This window comes from Phoxinus phoxinus (genome assembly GCF_949152265.1).
Source record: "Phoxinus phoxinus genome assembly, chromosome: 6".
In the NCBI taxonomy this organism is placed as follows: Eukaryota; Metazoa; Chordata; class Actinopteri; order Cypriniformes; family Leuciscidae; genus Phoxinus; species Phoxinus phoxinus.
In genome coordinates, this window is record NC_136881.1 from 10686253 (window position 1) to 10709206 (window position 22954).

A 22954-nucleotide genomic window follows, 5' to 3' on the forward strand; every position below is an offset into this window, starting at 1 on the left:
GTCCAGTGTTTTATGTCATTTTCTTGTTTCAGTTTGCTTGGCATTTCAAGAATTTTGTGTCTGCATTTTTATTATCAGTGGGTAACACACATATACCTAAATTCTGTTAGCTTTTGTGTTTGTTTTTCTAGTTGTAAATATACTGCAATCTATATTGGATGTTTCTAATTAAAGTCAGATGTTAGTCTCCTATGAAAAACAGAATTTTTGAACAGAATGTACGAATTTTAGACAATCATTCATAACTGCCCATTTTACCGAAATACAGTTCAAAGAATATAATTTTACTGGACTTTAGTGGTCCTACTGTTTTTCACTAGTTTAGATTACATCATATCCGGTCTGGGGTTTCATATGGTCTGGCTGTAAAAGTTCAAACATTTCAATGCATCCGAAGCTCAAATTCGGTCAAAACTGTCATTTTTCTGAGAAAGTGAAAAGGTGAGCCAAAACCATGCAAAAAAAAACAAAACAGTTCTGCAGCTGACAAAAACAACACCACTCAAATTCAGGAATATTTTTATATTTAAGTAAAACCTACTTGAGTACACTTTGAAACAAGAGTACAACAAAATAGAATATACTTCAAATGTTGAATATACAAACTAGATTATTCTGAACACAAACATCTTGCTCTCCCTCTTTAAGGACTAATAAAAAGCAAAAGAAAACAAATGCGTAAGAAATGTATTTGCAGTGAAGATGCATGCTGCCGATTGACCTTTTTTCTTTTGTGTTGACAAATTGCCATCGTTCCAGGATTTGGACCCAGATTTGATTACACCCAAATAGTATGGTCTTTTACTAAATCCAGATTGAAATGGGAATGCAAAAATGCTTTGCAGTTTGTTTGCCAATAATACTGTGCTTGGTACAATGTGTGAGGAAAAAAAACAACAACAACAAAACATGAGCGTAACACAAAAGTTTAAGCTTGATTTAAAAAAAAAGGAAAAGAAAAAAACTGTTCTAAGGCTGCATTGTTTATAAATTCAGTAAACTGTATAATTCCTATATACAAAGTTCATTTCTTCCCTTCGTAGAGGTGGAGGGAGAATCGACACGTTCCTGTGAAGCACGGGCAGAAGCGTGGACTCACAGTGATCATCAAAAGAAACTGCTGGTTTTGCCTTGCAATTTTAAGGTTAAAGAAAAAAATCTTTATACAAGTTATAAAAAGCTGAATTTATCCTCCCTCAAAAGTTCACATACTTGACTACAACTACTCACTCCTTAGTGTTCTGCTTAGCTGTTATTAGTGTCAAAATAGGTTTTGTTTGTTTTTTAAGTGGAGAACTGTAGTGTTCTTTACATTGGTCCCTTTAACAAATCATAATTGAAATGATGGACATCCAGGTTTAATTCATATGATGCGAGAAATGGGGCGCTGACACAGGCTGAGTCTTTGCCTGCTTAGAATATATAAAATGAAACCACACTTGAACTTGAAACTGTACAACTCCAGTTTGATTTCCCAGAATGCGATTGAATAGTATCTGGGGATTATAAATTCATTTATTATAAAGTTCATGACTGACAAAACGCAGCACTCTTCAGCTCTCTGCTGCGAACTGTGGTTTCGAACCTTCCTCTGCCACCTCTGCTGCTGCCCGTGTGGGACTGTCCTGCTCAGGCTGTCCTGCGGAAGTGCTGTCGGGTTTGGACTCTGAGGGTTGGGCTGCGCTCTTTGCTTTCGGAGAGAGCTGGCTCTGCTGAATCTGGATCTGAAATGGGACTGACACCGGACTCTGTGCCGGAGTGCAAGCCGTCTGAACGGAGATTGGGACTCGAGTTTGCGTCTGGATTGAAACGGGAACATGCGTCTTCGCCTGACTCTGCTGGGCAGGAACTGCCAGTCTGACCACCTGCGTCCCCTGCGCCATAGACACGGGCGTGAGGGCTCGGACGCCCATCAGATTGATGCCTGTGGGGCTGCCCGGTTTGGCCTGAAGCTGGCACTGCGTGAGCTGGGATGCGGGGATGGTGATTATCTTGGCGAGCTGAACTGTGATCCTGTCACCATTCTCTGCTGTGGCGGGCACCATCGTTGGCATGGTCTGGATTAGGACTTTAGGTGCGTTCATGCCAGTCGCTGAGCCAGCATTGGTGGGCGCTGTGGTGAAGAGCGAAGGGTTTGCTGACTGCACGGCCACTGTGGAGATCTTCTGTCCCAAGGAGTTTGTCATAACGACCGGCACTTGCATAGCAACCCGCACAGTCCTGGACACAAGATGATGTTTTAAAACAACAATATTTGTCACAGAAAATTAACCTACTCATACTATACTCATTTACAAGTTCGTTATTGTATTTTTGGGGTAAGCTAGAATTAATTTACATGATTTCAAAAAAAAATCTCATAATGTACTTTGCTGTAGCACCTCTTTAAACCCTCTGTTTTAAATCCAGTCTGATTTGATTGGACAGCTAAACATTATGCAAATGTGTAACTGTGATGTATATAATAATGGCAGGACTACAAACAAAGCATTTCCGTCAAGTTTCTGAAATTAACTCCCTTTGCTTTAGACATTGAGCTTTGTAATATTGCATAGTTTAGATGCACATTATACACTAAAAGATAGGTAAAATTTTAAAAAGCATAACAGGCGCCCTTTAGGTCTGGTTACCTGGGTGCGTTGGCATTGGAAATAATGGTGGCATGGGACGGATCAGTTGTCGTGGAGACTGTTACGATGCGCTGAAGGGGAGTTGCAGTGAGTGCAGCTTTAGCTTTCGGGGAGCCTGGGTGGACTAAAGTCCTTCCGCCCCCTCTCAAGATGGCAGGCGTTTTGGAGAGGTCAGACGTCAATAGAGTGTCAGATGAGGGAGGAACGCGTTCATAGGCCTTCTCTCCGATTACGTCATCGCCAGGGTCGCATTTATCATCATCGATGATGACAATGTCTTTAGGCATTTCCTTAAACTGGTAGACCAACCTCTGTCCCTCTACTTTAGCCAAGATACCTCTCTGATAGTAATACCTGAGGGAGAAACCGAGACAATAACATAATTCCAGGTGGACCAATTGGTCAATATGTCATTCCAGTCATGTGAATTGTCTTCAATATCTTACGATGTTTGCACACACAAGGTTCTCTCTCACCTTAGCGCTCTGCCCATGGTTTCATAGTTCATGTCTGGTTTGTTCTTGTGTTTGCCCCAGAGCTTTGACACAGCTTTAGAGTCCACCAGCTTGAAGATGCCTTTCTCCCTCTGTGTCCACTTAATGTACCTGGGACAGGTGTTCTTATCCTGCAGCAGGTCCAACAGGAACTCCCACAGGTATGTACTTCCTGTAAGAAAACACAAATATAGCATAAGATCCACATAATATAAACAATATTAGCTGATAAATGATCATCTAATAAATTCTATTAAGATGGATCTTACAAATCATGTCAAGAACATGTCAAACATTTCCCAATCACATAGCAATTTACTATATACACTACATATTCAATACTGCTCATTACATACATGTAATGTTACCAGGGTCAGTAAAAAGTGAAATATTTTTAAAAATTTTACAATGATTTTCAGCATCATTACTTCATTAATCCTATTTGTATAAGATAACAACAAAGTATATATTGTACAAATTGTTTAGTGTTTAGTGTTTCTTAAGTAATGATAGAATAAAATAAACCAAAACCCATTTAATTCATTAACAATGAATACTGTCATGATGTACAACAATAACTCATATGAGAATGAGATCACATTAGTTACATAATTTTATGCAAATTTACTTTATTCCTTTTTGATTTGTACTTGTATATTATTTGAGTGAAATAGGGCCCAGATGTTTCTTCACCCATATCATATGCAAGTAACACTGAATGTATAGGATGTACCTTTCCCTTCCCTAGACTTTTTCTTGATGCCCAGATCTGGAGATCCGTTTGAAATGTGATGGGGTTTGGGTTTCCGCCCAGCTAAAAGGATGAAACACACAAACAACAGTTAAAAAGCTTGCTCAAAAATGATCTAAATAGCACGTTTGGTGATAATCTTGTGTTCTCACATTTTCTTCTCTTGCTGGGCTCCGTCTCCAGCATCTCAGGTTCCTGAAAAACTGTAACCACCTCCATGGGCTCGGAGTCCTCTGTGCTGACCTCCACCACCGTCTCTGTCAGCACGTCAGGTCGCATAGCCGCATGCAGGAACTCCGAAGTGTTGATACATGGAGGCACAAACACCTCTACACAACAGAAAAACAAATCATTATAGAAATTATGTTTTTCTCACAATGTGAACCTGTAACTGAAGGGGGGTGAGAAAGCACTGTTCACCTGGGCTCCGGTCTCCACGCAGGCTGGAGGGAGAGTCCATGTGTAGAAGAGCTTCAGCAGCCTCGATGGTTTTATCAGAGCAATGCACACCATGAACTGATGCTTCCACTGCAACAGACAAAACACACACAAACAAAACGTCATATTCCTGTGAACTTCGTTTGTAAAATATTGGGTGCATTATTAACAATTTTAAAAAAAGTATCATTACATTTATACAGCATTATTTAATAGCAAAGTGTCTACACCAGCATTTAAAAGTATACCTTTATATGTAAAATAAAATAAAACACCTTGAACCATCTGTTTAATAAAACTTACTGGTTAATATTGTGACAGCTTTACTTTATTACATTCCTCATTGTACAGTTTCTTATGGTTAATCATTTGATTTTGATCTGTCAGTTATGTTGATACACTACAGTTCAAAAGATTGGGGACGATAAGATTTTTCAAATGTTTTTGGAAAAATATATATTTTGCTCACCAAGGCTGTAATTATTTGGTCAAAAATACAGATATTGTGGAAATATTAATACAACTTAAAATACCCGTTTACTATTTGAATATATTTTAAAATCGAATTTATTCCTGTGATCCAAAGCAGAATTTTCAGCATCATTACTTCAGTCTTCAGTCACATGATCCTTCAGAAATCATTCTAACATGCTGATTTACTCCTCAAGAAACATTTATTATTATTAATGTTGAAAACAGTTGTGCTGCCTAATATTTTTAGTGGAAACTGATGTTTTTTCAGGATTCTTTAATGAATAGAAAGTTTACATAGACAGCATTTATTTAAAACAGAAATATTTTGTAACATTATAAACATATTTACTGTCAATATCAATCAATTAAATGTGTCCTTGCTAAAAAGTCTTACTGACCCCAAACTTTTGGACAGTAGCGTAATTAATAAATGCCACATACAATGAGGACTGCACTGCAGGTACAAACTAATCTTCATGTTTCAAATGTAATATTTGTACACTGAACTCTCAATAGAGGGTGCTATTGGGTGGAAAACCTGTGTGTTCATGGTAACTCAAAATCATCATCCAAAAAAATAATAATAAAAATGAATATAATTGAACCCCACAGAGTGTGAGACATGTTTGGGTATGGGTGACAAAACAGTCCAGCAAAAACTATAAATCAAAAACAAAAAATATATTTAATCTTTTTTTTTTTATAGAATTAAAATGGTTTGCCCATGAAAAATCTTTAGGGATGAATAAGTTCATTGGATGACATTCACTTAGTGTGGAGACTTTATTAAGTGTGTGATTGACACTTTAATATGGTATTTATGAGCTTTAGATTACTGACTGACAAATAAACTACCTGACAGTCAACACCAATAATTCGTAGAGACAAAGTGATTGAAATGCAATCCCTTTCAAAGAGAGCTTACATGAGACAATGCAAGTTAAGCACTCAGAGAATTAATGTTTAGAATCACTAAACATAACCAACACAAATGGGTGTGAGAGGACATGCCTATTAATGCAAAAGTGCAACTGTAGACTTCTTGAGATCCTGCCTTTGGACCTAAATAGATCCACAGGAGTCGTACCTGCGATCAGTCTTCTCAAAGCCCAATTAGTGTGTTCTAAGACAGTTTAGATAAAAAAAAATCTGCTAACTGGCTCTAATTAACAAACAGGTGCAGAGACTGATCTCAGACAAGCAGTTCGAGCATATATAGGACTGAACCTCTAGCCTCATTTCTCTTTGACGTTAACACCCAGAGCAACTAGCACCTGTGCCAGTCTATCCAAGCCGTCACTCAAGTCCCATTAAAACCTGACCCTGCCCATGTTTGGCTATGTTGGTCTGTTGCTGCTCACGGGGCTATCTTTAGGCAGTCCCAGTCATAAACACATACACACGGTGTCCTCTAGAATGGGTGACCCGGCATGCATTTACTTCCTGTATTCAGATAGATCTGCCCTTGGAGACAGGACACATTTGTGTAGTTATTAACAGAAAATCCATATGGCTGCCAACACTTTAAGAGAATAAGACTGCTTTCAAACTATTTGTGCAATTTATACAAATTAAAAAAGTTATACCTGTAAAAAGGCTGTTTTTGTTGCGTTTTTGACTACAATATTTCTATTCTTAACATTCTTGAACATTTAAAACGCTAGTTCATGCAAAAAAATTAATTATGTTATTTCCTATATTATTTACTTGTGGAAGAACGTGAGTTAAGAATTTTTGACCATTTTTATTTTTGAGTTAACTACCCATTAAGACAAAGGGTACATTTGATCTGTAAAACCCAAATCTGGAAGAAGAAAATTGCAGTTAAACCAACACTAAAATCTCTTAAAAAATAAGCAGAAAATACAACACATGCTTTGTCAATATGAGAAAGGAATGCAGATTCACTTAAATCTAAAATATTACAATATCCGTTAAATAGCAGTCACGTCATTGTTAACAATCATATAATTATAAACAATAAATCGTTAATAGTAGTAATGATTCAGCTGAACAACTGACACAGGAGACTGAACATCGTGGTACTATTTTGTCTGTCACTAAAATAGCGGTCCACAAGAAAGTAGTGCTGTCCCTCCTCACTTCCGTGTTTACAGTCGTCAGAGCTTTCCCTCCAGTTCTTTCTGAAGACGCTCTCCGAGCTTCCTGCCACTCAATCCCCGCCCCGAATCTGATTGGGCGACTTTCTAATCAACGCCCCAAGAAACAGACAAGACGATTGGTCGGGTGTAGGATTTCGAAAGCGGCGCGAATACTATTGGACGACGAGTGCTGTCACTCAACATTTAGACAGCCCAGTGGAATAACAATGCTTCCGCCATCAAATTAGCTCTAAAAATCTAAACATTCACATTAAAAGAAGTCAAAATATCCACTCGACACTTTTACAGCAACACATTACAGGTCAGAAAAAACAAAGTGGTGTTAAAAGAAATAATTAAGCTATAAATGTTGCTCGCGGAGATTAACATTCAGCGCTAAATTGAGCGACCACGTTTAGATAACGGGACATCTGCGATGTGAAGCAAACATGTATCTTATTACACAAACTCTTTGTTTTTGCATACATCTTAACATCATAAAGAAATTAAAACGTAGTTGTAATGTAGTTGCTCCGCGTGTATGTTTCCCTCTAATATGCCACATTTCCGTTGAAGATGATGCATTAAAATAATCCAATAGTCAAACATAAAGCTCCCAGGCACTATTTTAGAAAGAATACAATTAAATCGACAGATTTCACTAGAAATCACATTTTTGTAGGCTGTATTTAAGAGTTAAAAATAAAACTCAGTGCCCTTCCGACTCCAGACAGCGTGGCAAAGACGTAGGAAAGACAACATCTCTCCCACTTCCTGGTTTCAGAGCAGCGCACCACCTCCAGAGAAACCCGTTATTTTAACACACTCCACATCAAAAACGCCCTCAGCGCCGTGCAAACTGAACACTGTGCACGCTGATCACGCATAACACAGCATGCACACCTTAACGCTACTTTTTAACACTCCAAGAAAACAGACAAGAAAATTAGGCAACGCCATGCAGGTTGCCAACCAAGGTGATCACTTCCTGAAATGCCCTCCATTACTTTAGAGCACAACTTCGCGGATCTCAGCGCTGTGGCGCGAGCACTGTTCTGCTGCACCCCAAACAAACCCACGCTGGCGAGGAAGAACACGCGCTTTGCTCTTTTTACCTGCTCGGATAAGTAGATCGAGCTGGTTAGCGGGTCCCTCATGCAGCGACGTCGCCATGTTTCGTCCAGAGGTGCAGATTCACATTGACTCGCATTGAAAGCGTTTAGAGACGCACGACTCGCAGATCACTCCGCCTCCACAGGAAATCTCCACAAACTCAACAGAGCGCACAGATCCTTCCGCGCCAAACACAGGAAATCCTCCGCGCGCTCTGCGTTACGTTCGATTTACGTCAACAGCGGAGAGAAAGAATTAGCAAGTATTCGTTTACAAAAAAAAATATTTTAAATATTAACATAAAGCACATACGTATGTATGTACATAAATATAACATTGTCCACAAAGTGAAATTAAATCAGTGAAAATAACAGTTCTATGACAGTAGGCGTTTCCATTTCCATATACTTTTAGCGTCGTACTTTGTATTGTATTCTTATCTAGAGAGACATTCTTCATAAAATGTTCTTATACATCATCCTATTGTATTTTAAGCACTTTGAGCTGTGATCTTTATGTATCTGAGACATCTATAAATCACTGAAAATAATTGTTCTGAACAGACACGAATATTATGACATAAGTATGCGTTTCTTTTTCTATATTATTTTTTTGCATGGCATTTTGTATTTTATTATCTTTAATTTAAGGGTCATTTTTCAAAAAATGTTTAGCACTTTCAACTGTGATCTCAAAGTCTCCGAAATATGTATGAACGAATATTATGGGAGTTGTATGATGTCACGTGACATAAGAATTATAAATCGTTAAGTGACTTATTGACATGAGTATTACAAGTCATTAAGTATTATTATCAGTTTTATTATAATACTTGCAATAAGTATTATAATGTGAGGAATGACCATTTTCTGCACCGAACTTCAAAGAATGTCCACAAGAGGCCAGTAGAGACCAATAACTGACAGGGCCTTGCCACCAAATCTATAAAACACGATTTTATACATGATCTACTCAACCTCATGTTGCTCCAAACAAGTATTGCTTACTTCCTCAGAGAAACACAAAATTAGATGCTAGGAAGACCCAGACATCATTCACTTCCATTGCTTTTGTCCATACAATAAAAGTGAATGGTGAATGAGGTTGTCAGTTCTTAACATTCAGCTTTAGCGTCTCCTTTTGTGATCCATGAACACATTAATCTACAATGGGTTGGACAACATGTGGGTGAACAAATGTTGACTTTCCCTTTTGGGTGAACTCTCCCTTTAAAGTTCCAATCTCTGCTAGATCAGTAAAATGTAGTTCTAAACACAGAGATTGGTTGTAAAAATAGAAGCATAGCCCTTTGTTTGACTGCTAGTAACTGTAACCAATACAAGAAAACAATCTTTGTGCCACAGGGTTGATTGTATAGCAGAATCGTGCTTATGTGGTTAACCTCTGAAATGATGCATCACTAAATAACCCATAAATCCCAGCCCATAGGGATGGCATATTGCCATTCCATATACTACATATAATAACAAACAAGAGTATGCACGCACACAAAAAAAAAAACAGGATACCTAATCACTGACATGGACATAAGAGAGCAATGTGCAACTGTTATAGTCAACTCTCTCCCCATGCCTGAGACTGCAGCAATTAATATGCATCAATGTCTACCATGAAGTATTTAGTTTGAGCGATTAATGTTTACAAATGCATAATGCTGGATACACAGTCAGATGTTTTGCAAACGTTGGCTTCACAAAGTCTCACTGCCAACAGCAACTGCTGGATATCACAGGATTCAAAATATTTTACCATGCAATCACTAGAACAGAGAGCATTTAGCTCATGTGAACAAAAGAACATGAAGTAACAGTGGTAGCTGTGATAAGTGTGTGGGGAAAAAGTTATTTATCTGCCATTTTAATGGGGAATTCATTCATGTTTTGAACAGCTAGAAGTTGACTTATGACAAATCATGAACAGACACGCCAGCACTTTTGTATTGAAATGTATTTCAATAACTAGAATATATTTTTTAAAAAGGTCTTCTTTACATGCATGCAATCAGCCAAGAACAAAAAAAAAGAAGAGGAAAAACATTTCCTCCCCATTTAATATGACTACACAATAACAATAATATATGTATTTATGATTCATAATACATTTATAATGATAATTCATATATTATTATAATTATGTAACAATAAATATTTTATTATAATTATAAATTATTACTTTTATTGACAAAAATGTAATCAATAAAGAAATGTAATACTGTTTTAAATTGCAATCCTGCAAAATAAAAAAGTATTTATTCATTATAATTGATAATAATAATTTTACAGAACAACAGTGCAGCCCTATCTATTAACATTTATGTTTAGAGTGCATTCATTAAAGACTGTGTATGCGTGTCCATGAAGTGTTCCTGAAGCATGAAAGAGTGTATGAAGAGTGTTCCTGGTCAGGTGTGCTCATAGGTTGACTGTTTGGAACAGTGTTCTCACCTGTCTCCAGCACCTCAGTCTCCACCTCCTGCTCCTCAGCTACTCCCTGCATCAGGTAAGTCTCATCGTCGTACACCAGCACCTGAGCAGCGAAGCCCTGCTCCAACCGCGCACCGGGCACTGGCTCCACGATCACCGCAGGGTACTCCTCCTCTCCTTCCACCTCTCCCTCCATCTCTCCCTCAACCTCATAAACACCCTCCTCCTAGACAGACAACAGAGGTGTCAGGATCAACAAGAAACCAGAAAACTAAACATTCCACACATTATAACAGATATAGATTTCAAGAGTTGCTGTAAAGTTTTACTGCAATATAATGAACAAGATTTTTGATTTCCACAAAACGTTAAAGGGTTGTTCACACTAAAGTCCAATTTATACTTCTGCGTCGAACTCACGCCGTAGCTACAGTACGTCGTAGGCTGTGTGTAGTGCGCGTACCCTTTGGCGTACACTGACGTGCACCTCTCCAAAAATGTAACAACGCGTCAATTCTACATGGACGCAAGCGCTGTGATTGGTCTGCTAGAACCCCTCCCTCGGGTTTCACATGCTCCCTCCACATGTGTAATTGCAAGTCAACGCGGTCAACGACGCAGAAGTATAAATGAAAACCAACGCGTTGCCTACAGCGTAGAGGCTCTGGCGTAGGTCTGACGAAGAAGTATAAATGAGCATTTAGAAAGATAAATATTAGTAGTGGTCGATCGGATCGATATTGAATTTTGATGGCCCATGCCAATAGGGTGGTCTGATGGGGCTAAATATATATATTTAAATATACACAAAAAAAGATCAGCCGATGATGATAATTAAAATATGCCAAATAACGTCTGATATATCAGTCTTGGCAATATATCGGCCGACCACTATAATAGCGTACACCGTACAATATAGCGTCGTCCACACAAACGGACGATTAAGTTGTCTGCTGCTTTAATGCTCAAGCTCTTTAAAGTCAGGTGGATTCATCAGCTAGAAAAAATCTTTCTGGAAGAGATTCTAATGATATTGTTCCTGTGTCGTTATAGCTGTGGTGTGGACTTCCCAATTTATAATTATTATTAAAACGCTAAAATTATAGTTATCTTGATTGGTGTAAAACATTCCTTAACATATACTGGAAAATAAATATCATAAGCTGGTATTCAGGGGATGTCACAAACATAGTCTTGCGTAGACAGAAATTGACGTGACTATAGTGCACATCAGCATTGTTAGTTTACTAAAAGGAAGAAAAAAAAAATTAACTAAAATCTAACGGTCGGTAACTGAAATAAAGCTGAAATAAAATAAAACAAAATATAAAAATTAGATGAGAAACAAACTTTAAAAACTAACTGAAACAAAATAACTAAGTTGAAGTACTAAAATTACTAAAACTAGAAATACAAAAAACAAACTATTAAAAATGACAAAAGCCCAAAACGAAATTACTAAAACTAAAATTTGAACTGAAAATATAAAAATAAAAGCTAGTCTAGTGGTGAACAATTCATTTGTGTAAGTTAAAAAATCCCCTCAGGAATGGTGTTCCTTCTCTAATATTAAGGAAATGGCGAATTTTCTCATTAATTTTTCCATTTAAATGTCATGTCATAATACTGAACTAAAGTTGATCACACAAGAGTGGTTGAAACAAAATCAGACATAAATCCATAAATGTTCATTTTCTTGCTTGTGCCTCAAAAAAAGAGCACCCTACTCTCAGCATAAGACGTTACTGTTCCATCTCACGGATCATCTGATGTATATGGGCTGGCAAACTCTAATCTGATTGGCTGATCTTTGGTCAGTTCTTGACATAATAAACTACAAAGTTGACAAACTTCTTGCCACTAGACAAAAATATGCAAGAGTATGGCATGCCTGATTCCTGCAAATTGTGTAATGCCAGCCAATCATATTGCAATATTTGAGTGCAATATACTTCAGACAAGTGGGCTGAGGATATGAGACTAGCAGCAACTTAAAGTCCCCCTGGGGTCAAATGAATGCCTTTAAACTCATCTTTGATCACCAAAATGACATATTTAAACATTCTTTCCCTGTGAAAATAATTTCTTCATGCCTTAAAATAGCTGGAATGTAACTCCACACCTTTGCCTTATGTCATTTAGTCGGATCCATGAATATGCATATTAGTCCCCGCCTCCACTCACTCACACCAGCTCAGAGATCCACTTGGTCAACTTTACTATAGTAAACGCTACACAATGGCAAGTGGAAATACTGGTTTAATTCAGCCATATATGTTTGAACCAGTTCTAATTCAGAAGAAGTGTGCGAGTGAATTATACAGGCTCATCTACAAGATGTATCGGAATGGTAATGCGTTTTATGTATCGCTCTCTACATCAGACACATAACAGTAATTGATATGATTAGCCTTTTGCTTGACTACGTTATCAGACAGCTAATAATGTGCCGCTAATGTTACACAAACCAGGTTCCCGTTCGCCGTCTCAAGAGTCAGACAGCTGCCTTCGAAAGACACTTTGAACAAACGCTTTGAACAACTTAGAACATCAGTGGAGAAAAGTATATCATAACATCGTAATATAGGCTACATCATACATATACATAATCCACCTGCTATATTGCTAAATGTACCCAGTTTTTCATATCAACAGAAAAATATACTGTGATATCCTGGCTTTACTTGAGACTCCCCTGCTTCAGAGCATAGTTAATGATATGCTAAATCCCGCCCACAAGTTGACGTGATTGGTTACATGAGTGTGATGTAGAGAACAAGGGCAAGGGCGATTTCAAACCGCGTTTTGGTAAACTGCGTTTTTAAGGAGAAAATACTCAGCATGTCAGCAATGGTGTTGATTGATGAATTTGCACATGGTTTGCCTTAAAGCATATTACAAACACCACATAGACGTATAAACAACATTAAAAACTTGATTTTTGTAAATTGCTGTAAATTTTTGTAATGCTTAGAGAAAGTTTTGTAGTTGTGAAATTCTTACCGGTAAATGGTCGTCCACTGCAGTGACATACTCCACCACTGCTCCTCCACTGTCTACAAGCACCACAGACGTCATGACTCATGCCCCACACTCTGCTGACCCCCTGTGGCAAACTCCAGGACTGCAGTCGGACAGCACGAAAAGAGACAAAAGACACAAAGTGAAAAAAATTATCATTTGCACTCCAAAGAAACAATATTTCTCAAACATTCATTAACCTCATGTGCAGAGCCAAAGCAACCCGCTCTCCTGTTCTGTCAGTCTGGTTCAACAGGAAACTCACTCTTGCTAAGTAACCAAACACCAAAACAGGAAGCCTGTCTGTGAAACACTGACGCCATGGCAACAGCCAACATGCTTTTGTTTGTGGCGCTGAAATGAACTATTACAGCTGCAAAATTCTCCCAGTCCTTCTCAATACACCTTCGTAAAAGAAAGGAAGAGAAACAAGAAACGTCAGTGGGATAGTCTAGCAGCTGAATTATTGAGTGACTTTGCTACCACGCTCCAGACAGCTAAAGTGACTGGGCAATAAAACGGCAGCACGCACATGCTCAGACCATTGAAAATAAAAGGGATACTTCTGTCATTATTCACACACCCGTCATGTTTTTCCACGCCTGTATGACTTAATTTTATCCAAGAAACACAAAAGCTGAGGTTAGGCAGAATGTTCTCGCCATTCTTTTCAATGCAAAATAAGTGAAAGGGGGCAAATGCTGTAAAGTCCCGAAAATGACCAAAAAGCACCATAAAAATATTCCATATGACTAGCGATGCTTTAAAATTCCAGTTACTGAAAATGATCAATCTAAAATGGCATTTTCAGTTTTCAGAGAGAGAAAATGTGAATAGAAAGTATTGCTTGAACATAAGATAACGAAAACATAGAATGCATTTGAAATCTCATGCAATACGAAAGGAAACAAACAAAAATTAAACATTTCTCTTGTGAACAGCTTGTCGTTTCAGGGCTTATATTAACCAAAAGCCACTTTTGTTAATATCAAATGTTAGTATTGTGTTACACTAGTAGTATTGAGTCAAAAAAAGCCAAATCTCTATCTGGAATAGAAGCCAACATATGCATAATTACATAGATTGCATAGTTTTTAAAATATTACATTAAAGATTTTCAGAGCGCATATGCCATAATAATAATGGCAACTAAACAAAATTTCCAATCAACAATCAAATCACTTGGAACATTTTTGAAATTAGCAAATGCTTTCAATCAAAGGCTAATAATATTAAAATTAAATTGTACCAAATATAGCCTACATTTTTAGCCAAGATGTTTCATCACAACATAAGTCTTCCGGAGTCATCCGATAGCTTTGTTTGAGAAAATAAACGTTATTTACAACTATACCCTCCACCACAGCTCTTAAAACTCATTCATGTACACTCAAATAATGGCATGCTTGTTGTCTGTTGTGGTGGTAACCGATTACGTTGCAAGCCGCATGGACTACTTTTATGGTGCTTTTTCATCACCAAATCCAACAAATGAGTCTGCGTTGCATTATATGAAGAAGAAAAGAATGAAAATTCTGCTAAACTCATATGAGCCAGACAGAGTAAATGAAAGAATTGAACTTACACCGCATAACATGTCTTCATGGCACCGCGGATGATTGCTTTTCCTCTCATTAATCGCAAAGAGTAAATAAAGAGCACCATGGTGATGACAGACACTGAAGATTGTTAAAGTCATCTGATAAATTCTCTGTTCAATTGCCACAGCAACGCAGTCACAAGGTCTGCGCAGGGGCGAAGAGGTGTGGCACCTAAACGTGACAAGCGCACACACACACTTCCTCACAGATGCATCTGGATCATGTTATCCGCAAATCACAAAATGACAAGTTTCTTTCAACTTCCCCATTAGAGCTTTCCTCATAACTGCAGTGAAAGAACATCTTGTGCTTTAAGCTCTTTAAATATAAAGAAATTACTTCAAATGCCTGCATAGCCTACAATCACTCATCCTCTTCTGGCTGAATAGCTTGATGAGTGTACTATTACTTGAAGGGTGTTTCAATTCAACTCAAGCTGTGTTATTAGATAGCATCAAGGAAGTTCAAGCTGTAATTCATCTGTTTCCAACCTATTGTTCCTGGTGCAGCCATGGAATTCCACAGCGTTTCTTTTCCATTCCGAGACGTATCCCAATTTCCTAGAACACATTCTGAGACACTCATGGTCCACTTCAGCCGTCGCTTCTTGTCCTTGCAAAATCTCCACATTCCAACAAACTGACTCGACAGAACACAGCCACTTTCCCCACAGCACCATCAGGGAAAGAGTGAGTAAGGACCGAATCAGAGAAGTGCACGTAGTCTGCTACACCGTAGCATTTGGCACACTATTGCTTTCGCTTCCCGTCTTGTTCACACCTGTTCCTCTATGTCATCATTCTTTAATGGCGCTGTTTCTTTCTCTTCTTCTCAGTCGTTCACTCTATCATACTCACATCTCAAGGGTGAGGCAGCATTTGTAAGTTCGACTCAGCATTCTGTGAGGCAGGATCACATGGTCTGAGCTTTCCGAACAGGCATCACATGACCAAGGCACAACGCTGCTTTTGTGTCCTCAACAGACTCTCCAGTGATGCAACGTCCCACCTTTAGAAACACACACACACACACGCAGTGGATGCCAAAATTCAGCCTCCACCCAAAAGTCCTCCAGATGCAACGAATTATTTCTCAATGAGAATATCGCCTCTGTCAAAACACATCACCTAACTGACAAAAACCCACTTCTGTTTTTACTAGATTCAGCTCAACTCTGTAGACATGTAGCCTTCTTCCATGGAACACAAGAAGAGATACTTTAAACAATGGTTATGCTGCTCTTAACCATAAAATAAAAGTCTGCAATGACAAAGAGCCCTATAAAAGTATGAGTGCAAATATATTCAGAGTCTTAGGTCAAAATCTGCTGAAGGGTAATAATGGAAAAACAGTTTTAAAAGGTGATTTTTCACTTGTATGTACTACAGGGTCTGCATTTTCATGGGTTAAAATAAAAGATTGTCGTTGTTATAATAAATTCTAATAAAATTATAATATAAACCAAAAAATAAATTAGATTTTCATAATTCAACGTATTTGTGACAGCTGAATGTAACATTTTTGACAAACATATCAGTCTCTGAGTAACATGCAATTTATTTAAGCCACAAAATAAACTTACTGAAAAATAAGTATAATTAACTATGCTAAAAGCATTTCAAATGTCTCCAGCACATTTTATAATAATAAGGGTGACATCATGCACATTATGAGCTTAGTCTATAAACTCAGTGTTTCTTTACCAAAGTGGCATAGCATGGCATGCATAACACAGCATTTTCAGTCATTTTCGCAGATTTAATCTAAATTAAATTTACATTTATTCATATTAAAGTAACAGAAGTGATTCAGTCAAGAGCAGCGAGAGATTTTCTCTCTTTTGCTGTTTGATTAACATTAATAACACAGACAACAGCACGTTTATTAGGCTCCTGTCACTTTAAGATCCACATCCAATATACTCATGTTTTCTTTCTCAGCTGTTCACTTAAGACATAAATGACTGTGTTTACGAGGATACTTGCAAAGATGGGCATTTTGACACGCAAGTATGTGTATTAAACAGAGTTCATTACTCACGTGTGCATGTAGTGAAAAGAGTTGCAGTGTTCCCCACAGGATTTTGTGAAACTGTGGTGGGTGAACCTCTGTCCGGTATTGAGAATCGAACACGCTGAGCCAACGCTATCTCACGCCCAATTAGTACGAATTCGTACGACCTCACTCGTACATTTGTCTAAACCCACGTGATGATAGGCTTAGGGGAGGGGTCAGGGGTACTAGGTCATTCATACGAATTTGGCAACTCATAAAATATGTACGATTTAGCAAAAATCGTACAAATTCGTACTAGTGAGGTCGTATGAATTTTGGAGCGAATTAGCCATCTCTTAAAATTCGTAGGAATTGGCGTGAGATTGGGTAGGCTGAGCTGCTCATGTGCTGATTGCGTGAGCAAAGTCTTTGTGCAGAGCAAACAGACAGTCTTTTGATAAGGACACAAAGTCTTATCGCGCCTTCAATTTTAGTTTATTTGACAGCAATGGCGCAAAACATTAAAGACTTTTTATGTTATTATGAGAAGTTTAGAACTAAATATTTTCGGGCCGCCACAGTCTTGTTAATAATGTGGCCGGTCAATGTTGTGGCAGGCCGCCACAAATAAATCAATGTATGGGAAACACTGGAGTTGCTGCTTATAAGCTCCAACGGTTTAAAAATCACTTGCAATCGCATGCAAGATGATTAAAAATCACTTGTTTTTAAACCGCAGTGTTAAAAAACGCATGCAAATGATGAGCTTTTGTGACTGCGTAGCACAGCAACATCACAAACAAATTTCTACCAGTATATCATGTCTAGCGGCATATCGCCTACCCCTTAGTGGTCTTCACGGGTCCAAAAACTCACAACAAAACCCGAAGAGACCTGTAAACGCGCTACACAGAACCGACCTGGACGAACCATCAATTATTTGAAAGTTGGACCCGGACCTGTGCAGAATCGAGAATTGCCATAAATGTACTACCCGGAACAGATACGGAGCCGTCAATTATTTGAAAGTTTGACCCGACTGGACCCTAGCGGCACATATTCCACAGCAAATTGCTATTAACAAGTCAATAAACAAGGTTATTAATTGGTTATTAATAAACTAATTATAAGGTTATTAAGCTAAGGTTAATTACCTAAGTTATAAGGTTATTAATAAACTAATGTTAGAAGCCTTCTACCAGACTGTGATCCATAATCTTCCATGCCAAGAAAGTTCATCCATCCATGTCAGCCTATTCCTCTCTTGATGATTGAAAGAGCATGCTTAATCCACTCATTATTCCAGTTTCAAAAGTCCACTTGCTGTTTTGCATTTTTTTGTATCTCGAGTCAACTCGCACAAGATAACTTCGGCTGTTTTCCCTTCTGAACTATAATAACGATTACTCGCTCAGTGCCATGGCCGCTGCGCTGATGTTAGCATTACTTATTTGCGATCATCTCTGTGCTCTCTGAGCCGAGTCTGATCAAAAGATTTTGATAAATATAAAAACGGGAGAAGGAAAATGCGCACGTTTGAGACTGCACATGCACGTTAGCTGGAGCAACCTGAAATATAAGCTTTGTAACGCAATTTGAGCGTCATAGAAAACATTCATGTGACAGTTCATCTCAGATTTTGTTGCTGATTTGAAATAGCAGATGTTATTTCAAATGTGAGTGTACAAGGCTGCAAGCAGTTTGAGATTTGAAGTATGTTTGCATTTGTTGTTCCAAACAACAGGAAGAGGAAAACCCATGATCACATTCACGGTGCGCTTGCATTAATTATCTTGTAGCAGATTTTGACTAACCTCGTTTTGAGTTCCACATGTAGCCTAGATCATACAGCTCAAGAACGACACGAGTTTGAGCAAATAATGACAGAATTTTTATTGTTGGGTGAATTGTCTCTTTAAATGTTCATTAAATCTAGAAACAAAACAAACTGCTCCAAGGACAAAAATAATATGGCAATTTCAATAAAGACGGCAGTTCCATTGTTATATAGCGACTCAGAAAAGAATCACACACAAAAGTGCAGATGGCAAACAGGGGAAACTGTGCAGGAGTCAGTGGGGGTCAAATATTTGAGCCAAACACAGAGCAAATGTTGACTGACCTTGCACAAAATTGGTTCACAAAGCAGACAAATTTCCCTGGCCCTGCATTCAAAAGCAGCTATTTGATGACTAAAAATTATAATGGCAGGTTATGTTCAGGGAATGGTTGCATTGCCTCCCACAGTCCACCACAGCAGTGCACAGAATGCATTGCAGTCATCTGGGGTTGTGTGAGCAAGTTAAACTACAGCGAATACAAATATTATTCACTCCTTGGACCTTTTTCATGTTTTAGCCTACACCATAATTTGTTTTAGTTTCTTTTTTTATCTGATCAATCAGAAAAATTTATAATGTCAAAGTGTCAATTTCAACAGATCTAAAATATTTTAAATGAATTTATATTAAATATATTTTTTAAAGTACTCAATATGAAGAATACATAATGCACATAAATCATTGTGCATGAGACAAACACACCTCAAAACTACTTTAACAATGACCTTGCTTAATCGACCATTGATTTTATCGGCCAAGTTTTATCGATTAAATTCTTATCGACAATTAATCAATTGTCAATCGTAATCGTTTGCATCCTTAATTTAAATGATCACCACTGGTGCAGACATTTAACAATATAGAAATTATAAATGGAGATCACCAAGGGATTTAAAATGACATAGTCCAATCATCATGAAAAAAAACATGCCCAGAAACTCCACACAAAAAAAAACTGAAAAACAGGGGAATAGATACAAGAAGATCAGGTACTATCCCAGTTAAATCAATAATTAAGAAATGGAACAACGATGGCTTTAAAAACATCTGACAAACAATGCAATGGCAACTCCAAGGGAGCAAAGGCTTCACACATGAAATAATTCTGGTTCCAAAGAGCACTGAACCACACCCCGCTTATTGATCTCCGAGCATCTGGAAAAGCAGGGAAACCCAGTTTGATGCCATCTTAATTTTTAAGTCAACATTAAATCCTCATGATGTTTACCCTATTTCATTTCTTTGCATGATCCTGGTCTTTTCAGAGCAAAGTCAAATTCAGTTAACATTCATGAGTTTATTATTCACATTGCTTCCATGACAACATAATATGTTATGCCTAGGCCTATTTGCATTTAAACATCCCCCTATGATAAAGTCCAAATCAGTTTACTGGAACAGAGATGTGGGCATAGCAGGAAAAAACAAAACAGCTAAATTCAATGAAAGCAAGAACAGAAACTCACCCTACTCAAGGGGATTCAATCTGCAACCCTGCAATGACCGCACACACAGGACATAATCCATCGCACACACACATGCTTTTACGCTCCACCCTCATATGAATTAATCTCCACAATCTTTGACCTGTCCTTACATGCTCATTTGTCTCAATAACCTTTCATTGGCTTTAAGAAAATGTATCATCACACTGTGATATGGAAGCAGACATGTTGGAGATGTAATTCCTAATGGGGCAAAGAAATCTGCACCTTTCAAAGACCTTATCACTTGAATTCAGCAACTGCAGAGGTAGATCAAAGTCCGCTGTTGTTGACTTCAGCACTTCCCTCCACTCTCAGCAGTCGAAATTAAGCGTTTTCAACCTTTTAAATGCCACAAATATGATCATCCTCGAGCAAAGGAATGCCAACTTAACTCGTTTAAAAGAGATCAATATAGTTTGTTCTTGTATAAAGACCCAATTTATACTGTAAAAAAAAGTATATTATTGTCAGGTCTATTTAACTACATTATTGCATTTTTCCCTTCTCGTCATAGTACGTTATAGTTATTCATTCATTTGTTTTAATTCAAATAATATATTCATTTTAATTTAATGTGTATTTGTTTAAATAACTTTCTTCGGGTACTTTTTCTGAAAACATTTTTATGGACAGACCCCCTAAAAATACTCCCTTGTGGACCCCATAGGGTCCCTGATCCAAATGTAAAGGTCAGTGACCTTGCCAAGCTAATCAACCAAACCTTAGAAGAAAAGTCTGTGGCATCATTTCAACATCCCTTGCATATGAGATCTTATCAGAGGCTTGCAATTTCACTGTACCAGTTACATGCCAGCAAATACAATCCTGACATTTACCATGAGAGTGAGTGTTAAATCAGTGTTTACAACAGTGACTAACACAAAGCCCTTATCCTGCTGTACTCTCTCCAAATAAGTGGGCGTTACAATATAAACATTGAAGGAAATACCACACACCAATGTTATCGCAGTTCCTTACAAGGAAAACCACAATTTATAGTATTCGTGTGCTCTTTAAAAAATAAAACAGCCTTCGAGCATAGGAAACCTTGTGAACAGTTGATCATCAAACCAGCGGTACATTTCAATGCTGAAAATGTTTTTTTTAAAACACTTTACTTCCATAAAAAAGCTTAATCTTAGTAGGAAACCAGAGATATGAACACCGAAGCGAAACGTTAAATGGTTAACGTTAGTTGTCAACTCTCTGCTAGCATTTAGCTTAGCCAGCCAGCAAATACGACACAGAGGAGCTCACAACAGAAGAAATATAGGCACTTTCAAATAAATAATCGATAAAACATTTGTATACATGTCGGAGTTCCTCTTTATACTGCAAAGCGACACTAAATAGCACCATAAAGTGCCTCAATAGATTCGTTACATAGAGCTAAGCTAATATAACCGCATAGTCCCTGCTAATGCTTCTTCGGCGTATGGACAGCGTAAAAGTAGATTTCTTACCTTGAAAAGCTGCTTTTCCAAATGAAACCCACACTCTGTACTTGTTTGGTTTACACAGGTATAAGAAACTGAGTTTGGTGGCTGTGGTGGGTTAGAGCCCGTCACACTGTGGCCGTTAGCGGCTAAGCTCTAACACACCTGATCATCACATACACGGGTCTAAACAGACACTGAACTACACTGACTGTGACGGGCCTCCTCCAACACAAGACCTACTTGTCCAAGTCAAATCAGTCCCTCACACTGATCGAGCAGAGAGGATATGGAGGGTTTGTGTTTGCAGACAGAAGATCCAGGTCAGAGTCATGATGTAGTAGATAGAATGACAACGAGAGAGAGAGAGAGAGAGAGAGAGAGAGAGAGAGAGAGAGAGAGAGAGAGAGAGAGATGCACCCTCAGAAACCAACTAGGCTACTGCCTTGATCAATATAGTCAGAGACTATATCAATGTATTACACAGCTGTACACATATTACAGCAGTTTTTCCTGTCTTGCCAAATGTCTGTTTTATATTATATAGACATGATATATTTCTTATTTTTTTCATCTTATTTTATTAATTAATTACCATATTTTAAAATGTTCATATGATATTGTTCATTTTCTTGTCATTACTTTTTTCGTGTTTATTGCTTGAAAATATTGTATGTAAACATAACCATACCAATAAAGTATTTTATTAGAGTTAAGCTTCAAAGGGAAAAGTAGACATTCCTGTCACAATTTGGTAAAATAATAGAAAAAAATAGCTAATACTAATTAAACAGGAACGTTTTTATGGTAATCAAACCCTCAAACCAAAATCAAACCTATAGTATAGAATAATATGTGCCTATATTTGGACCGGAAAACGAAAGTAAAAGTCCCTGTAAATGGGATTTAGACTGCCATTCTAAAGCAATGAAATACTTCAAACATAATCATTCCCAATTTTCCCAGATTGTCAGAAACTGGTAAAATGCAGATGTTACTAGGTTGTAGGCAAAATTAATAGCCTATAATCATCATAAGAGAAAAACTTAATTTGTTGGGCTCATTGTGGGTCTGGGACAATATGCCGTCAGTTTAAAGCAAAATGTAGAAAGTAATAATAGATGAAC

The 22954-nt window shown here is 37.8% G+C and overlaps 1 protein-coding gene across 5 annotated transcripts; it reads right to left on the reverse strand.

Moving 5' to 3' along the window:
• Positions 1-507: 507 nt before the first annotated feature.
• elf2b (E74-like factor 2b (ets domain transcription factor)) lies at positions 508-22342 on the reverse strand. 5 transcript variants are annotated; one of them, XM_079614916.1, is made up of 10 exons: positions 15053-15971; positions 13668-13872; positions 13450-13570; positions 10468-10672; positions 4296-4403; positions 4028-4204; positions 3858-3938; positions 3107-3296; positions 2631-2984; positions 508-2220 (listed from the first exon to the last, which is right to left on the reverse strand). In XM_079614916.1, the coding sequence occupies exons 3-10, from the start codon at positions 13522-13524 to the stop codon at positions 1554-1556; spliced, it is 1857 nt and encodes a 618-aa protein (XP_079471042.1). In that variant the 5' UTR covers positions 13525-13570; positions 13668-13872; positions 15053-15971; the 3' UTR covers positions 508-1553. The 5 variants fall into 5 exon arrangements, with proteins under 5 accessions (XP_079471042.1, XP_079471040.1, XP_079471041.1 ...); XM_079614914.1 differs by lacking the exons at positions 13668-13872; positions 15053-15971 and adding an exon at positions 21855-22342; XM_079614915.1 differs by lacking the exon at positions 13668-13872 and having other exon boundaries at positions 15053-15991.
• Positions 22343-22954: the final 612 nt, after the last annotated feature.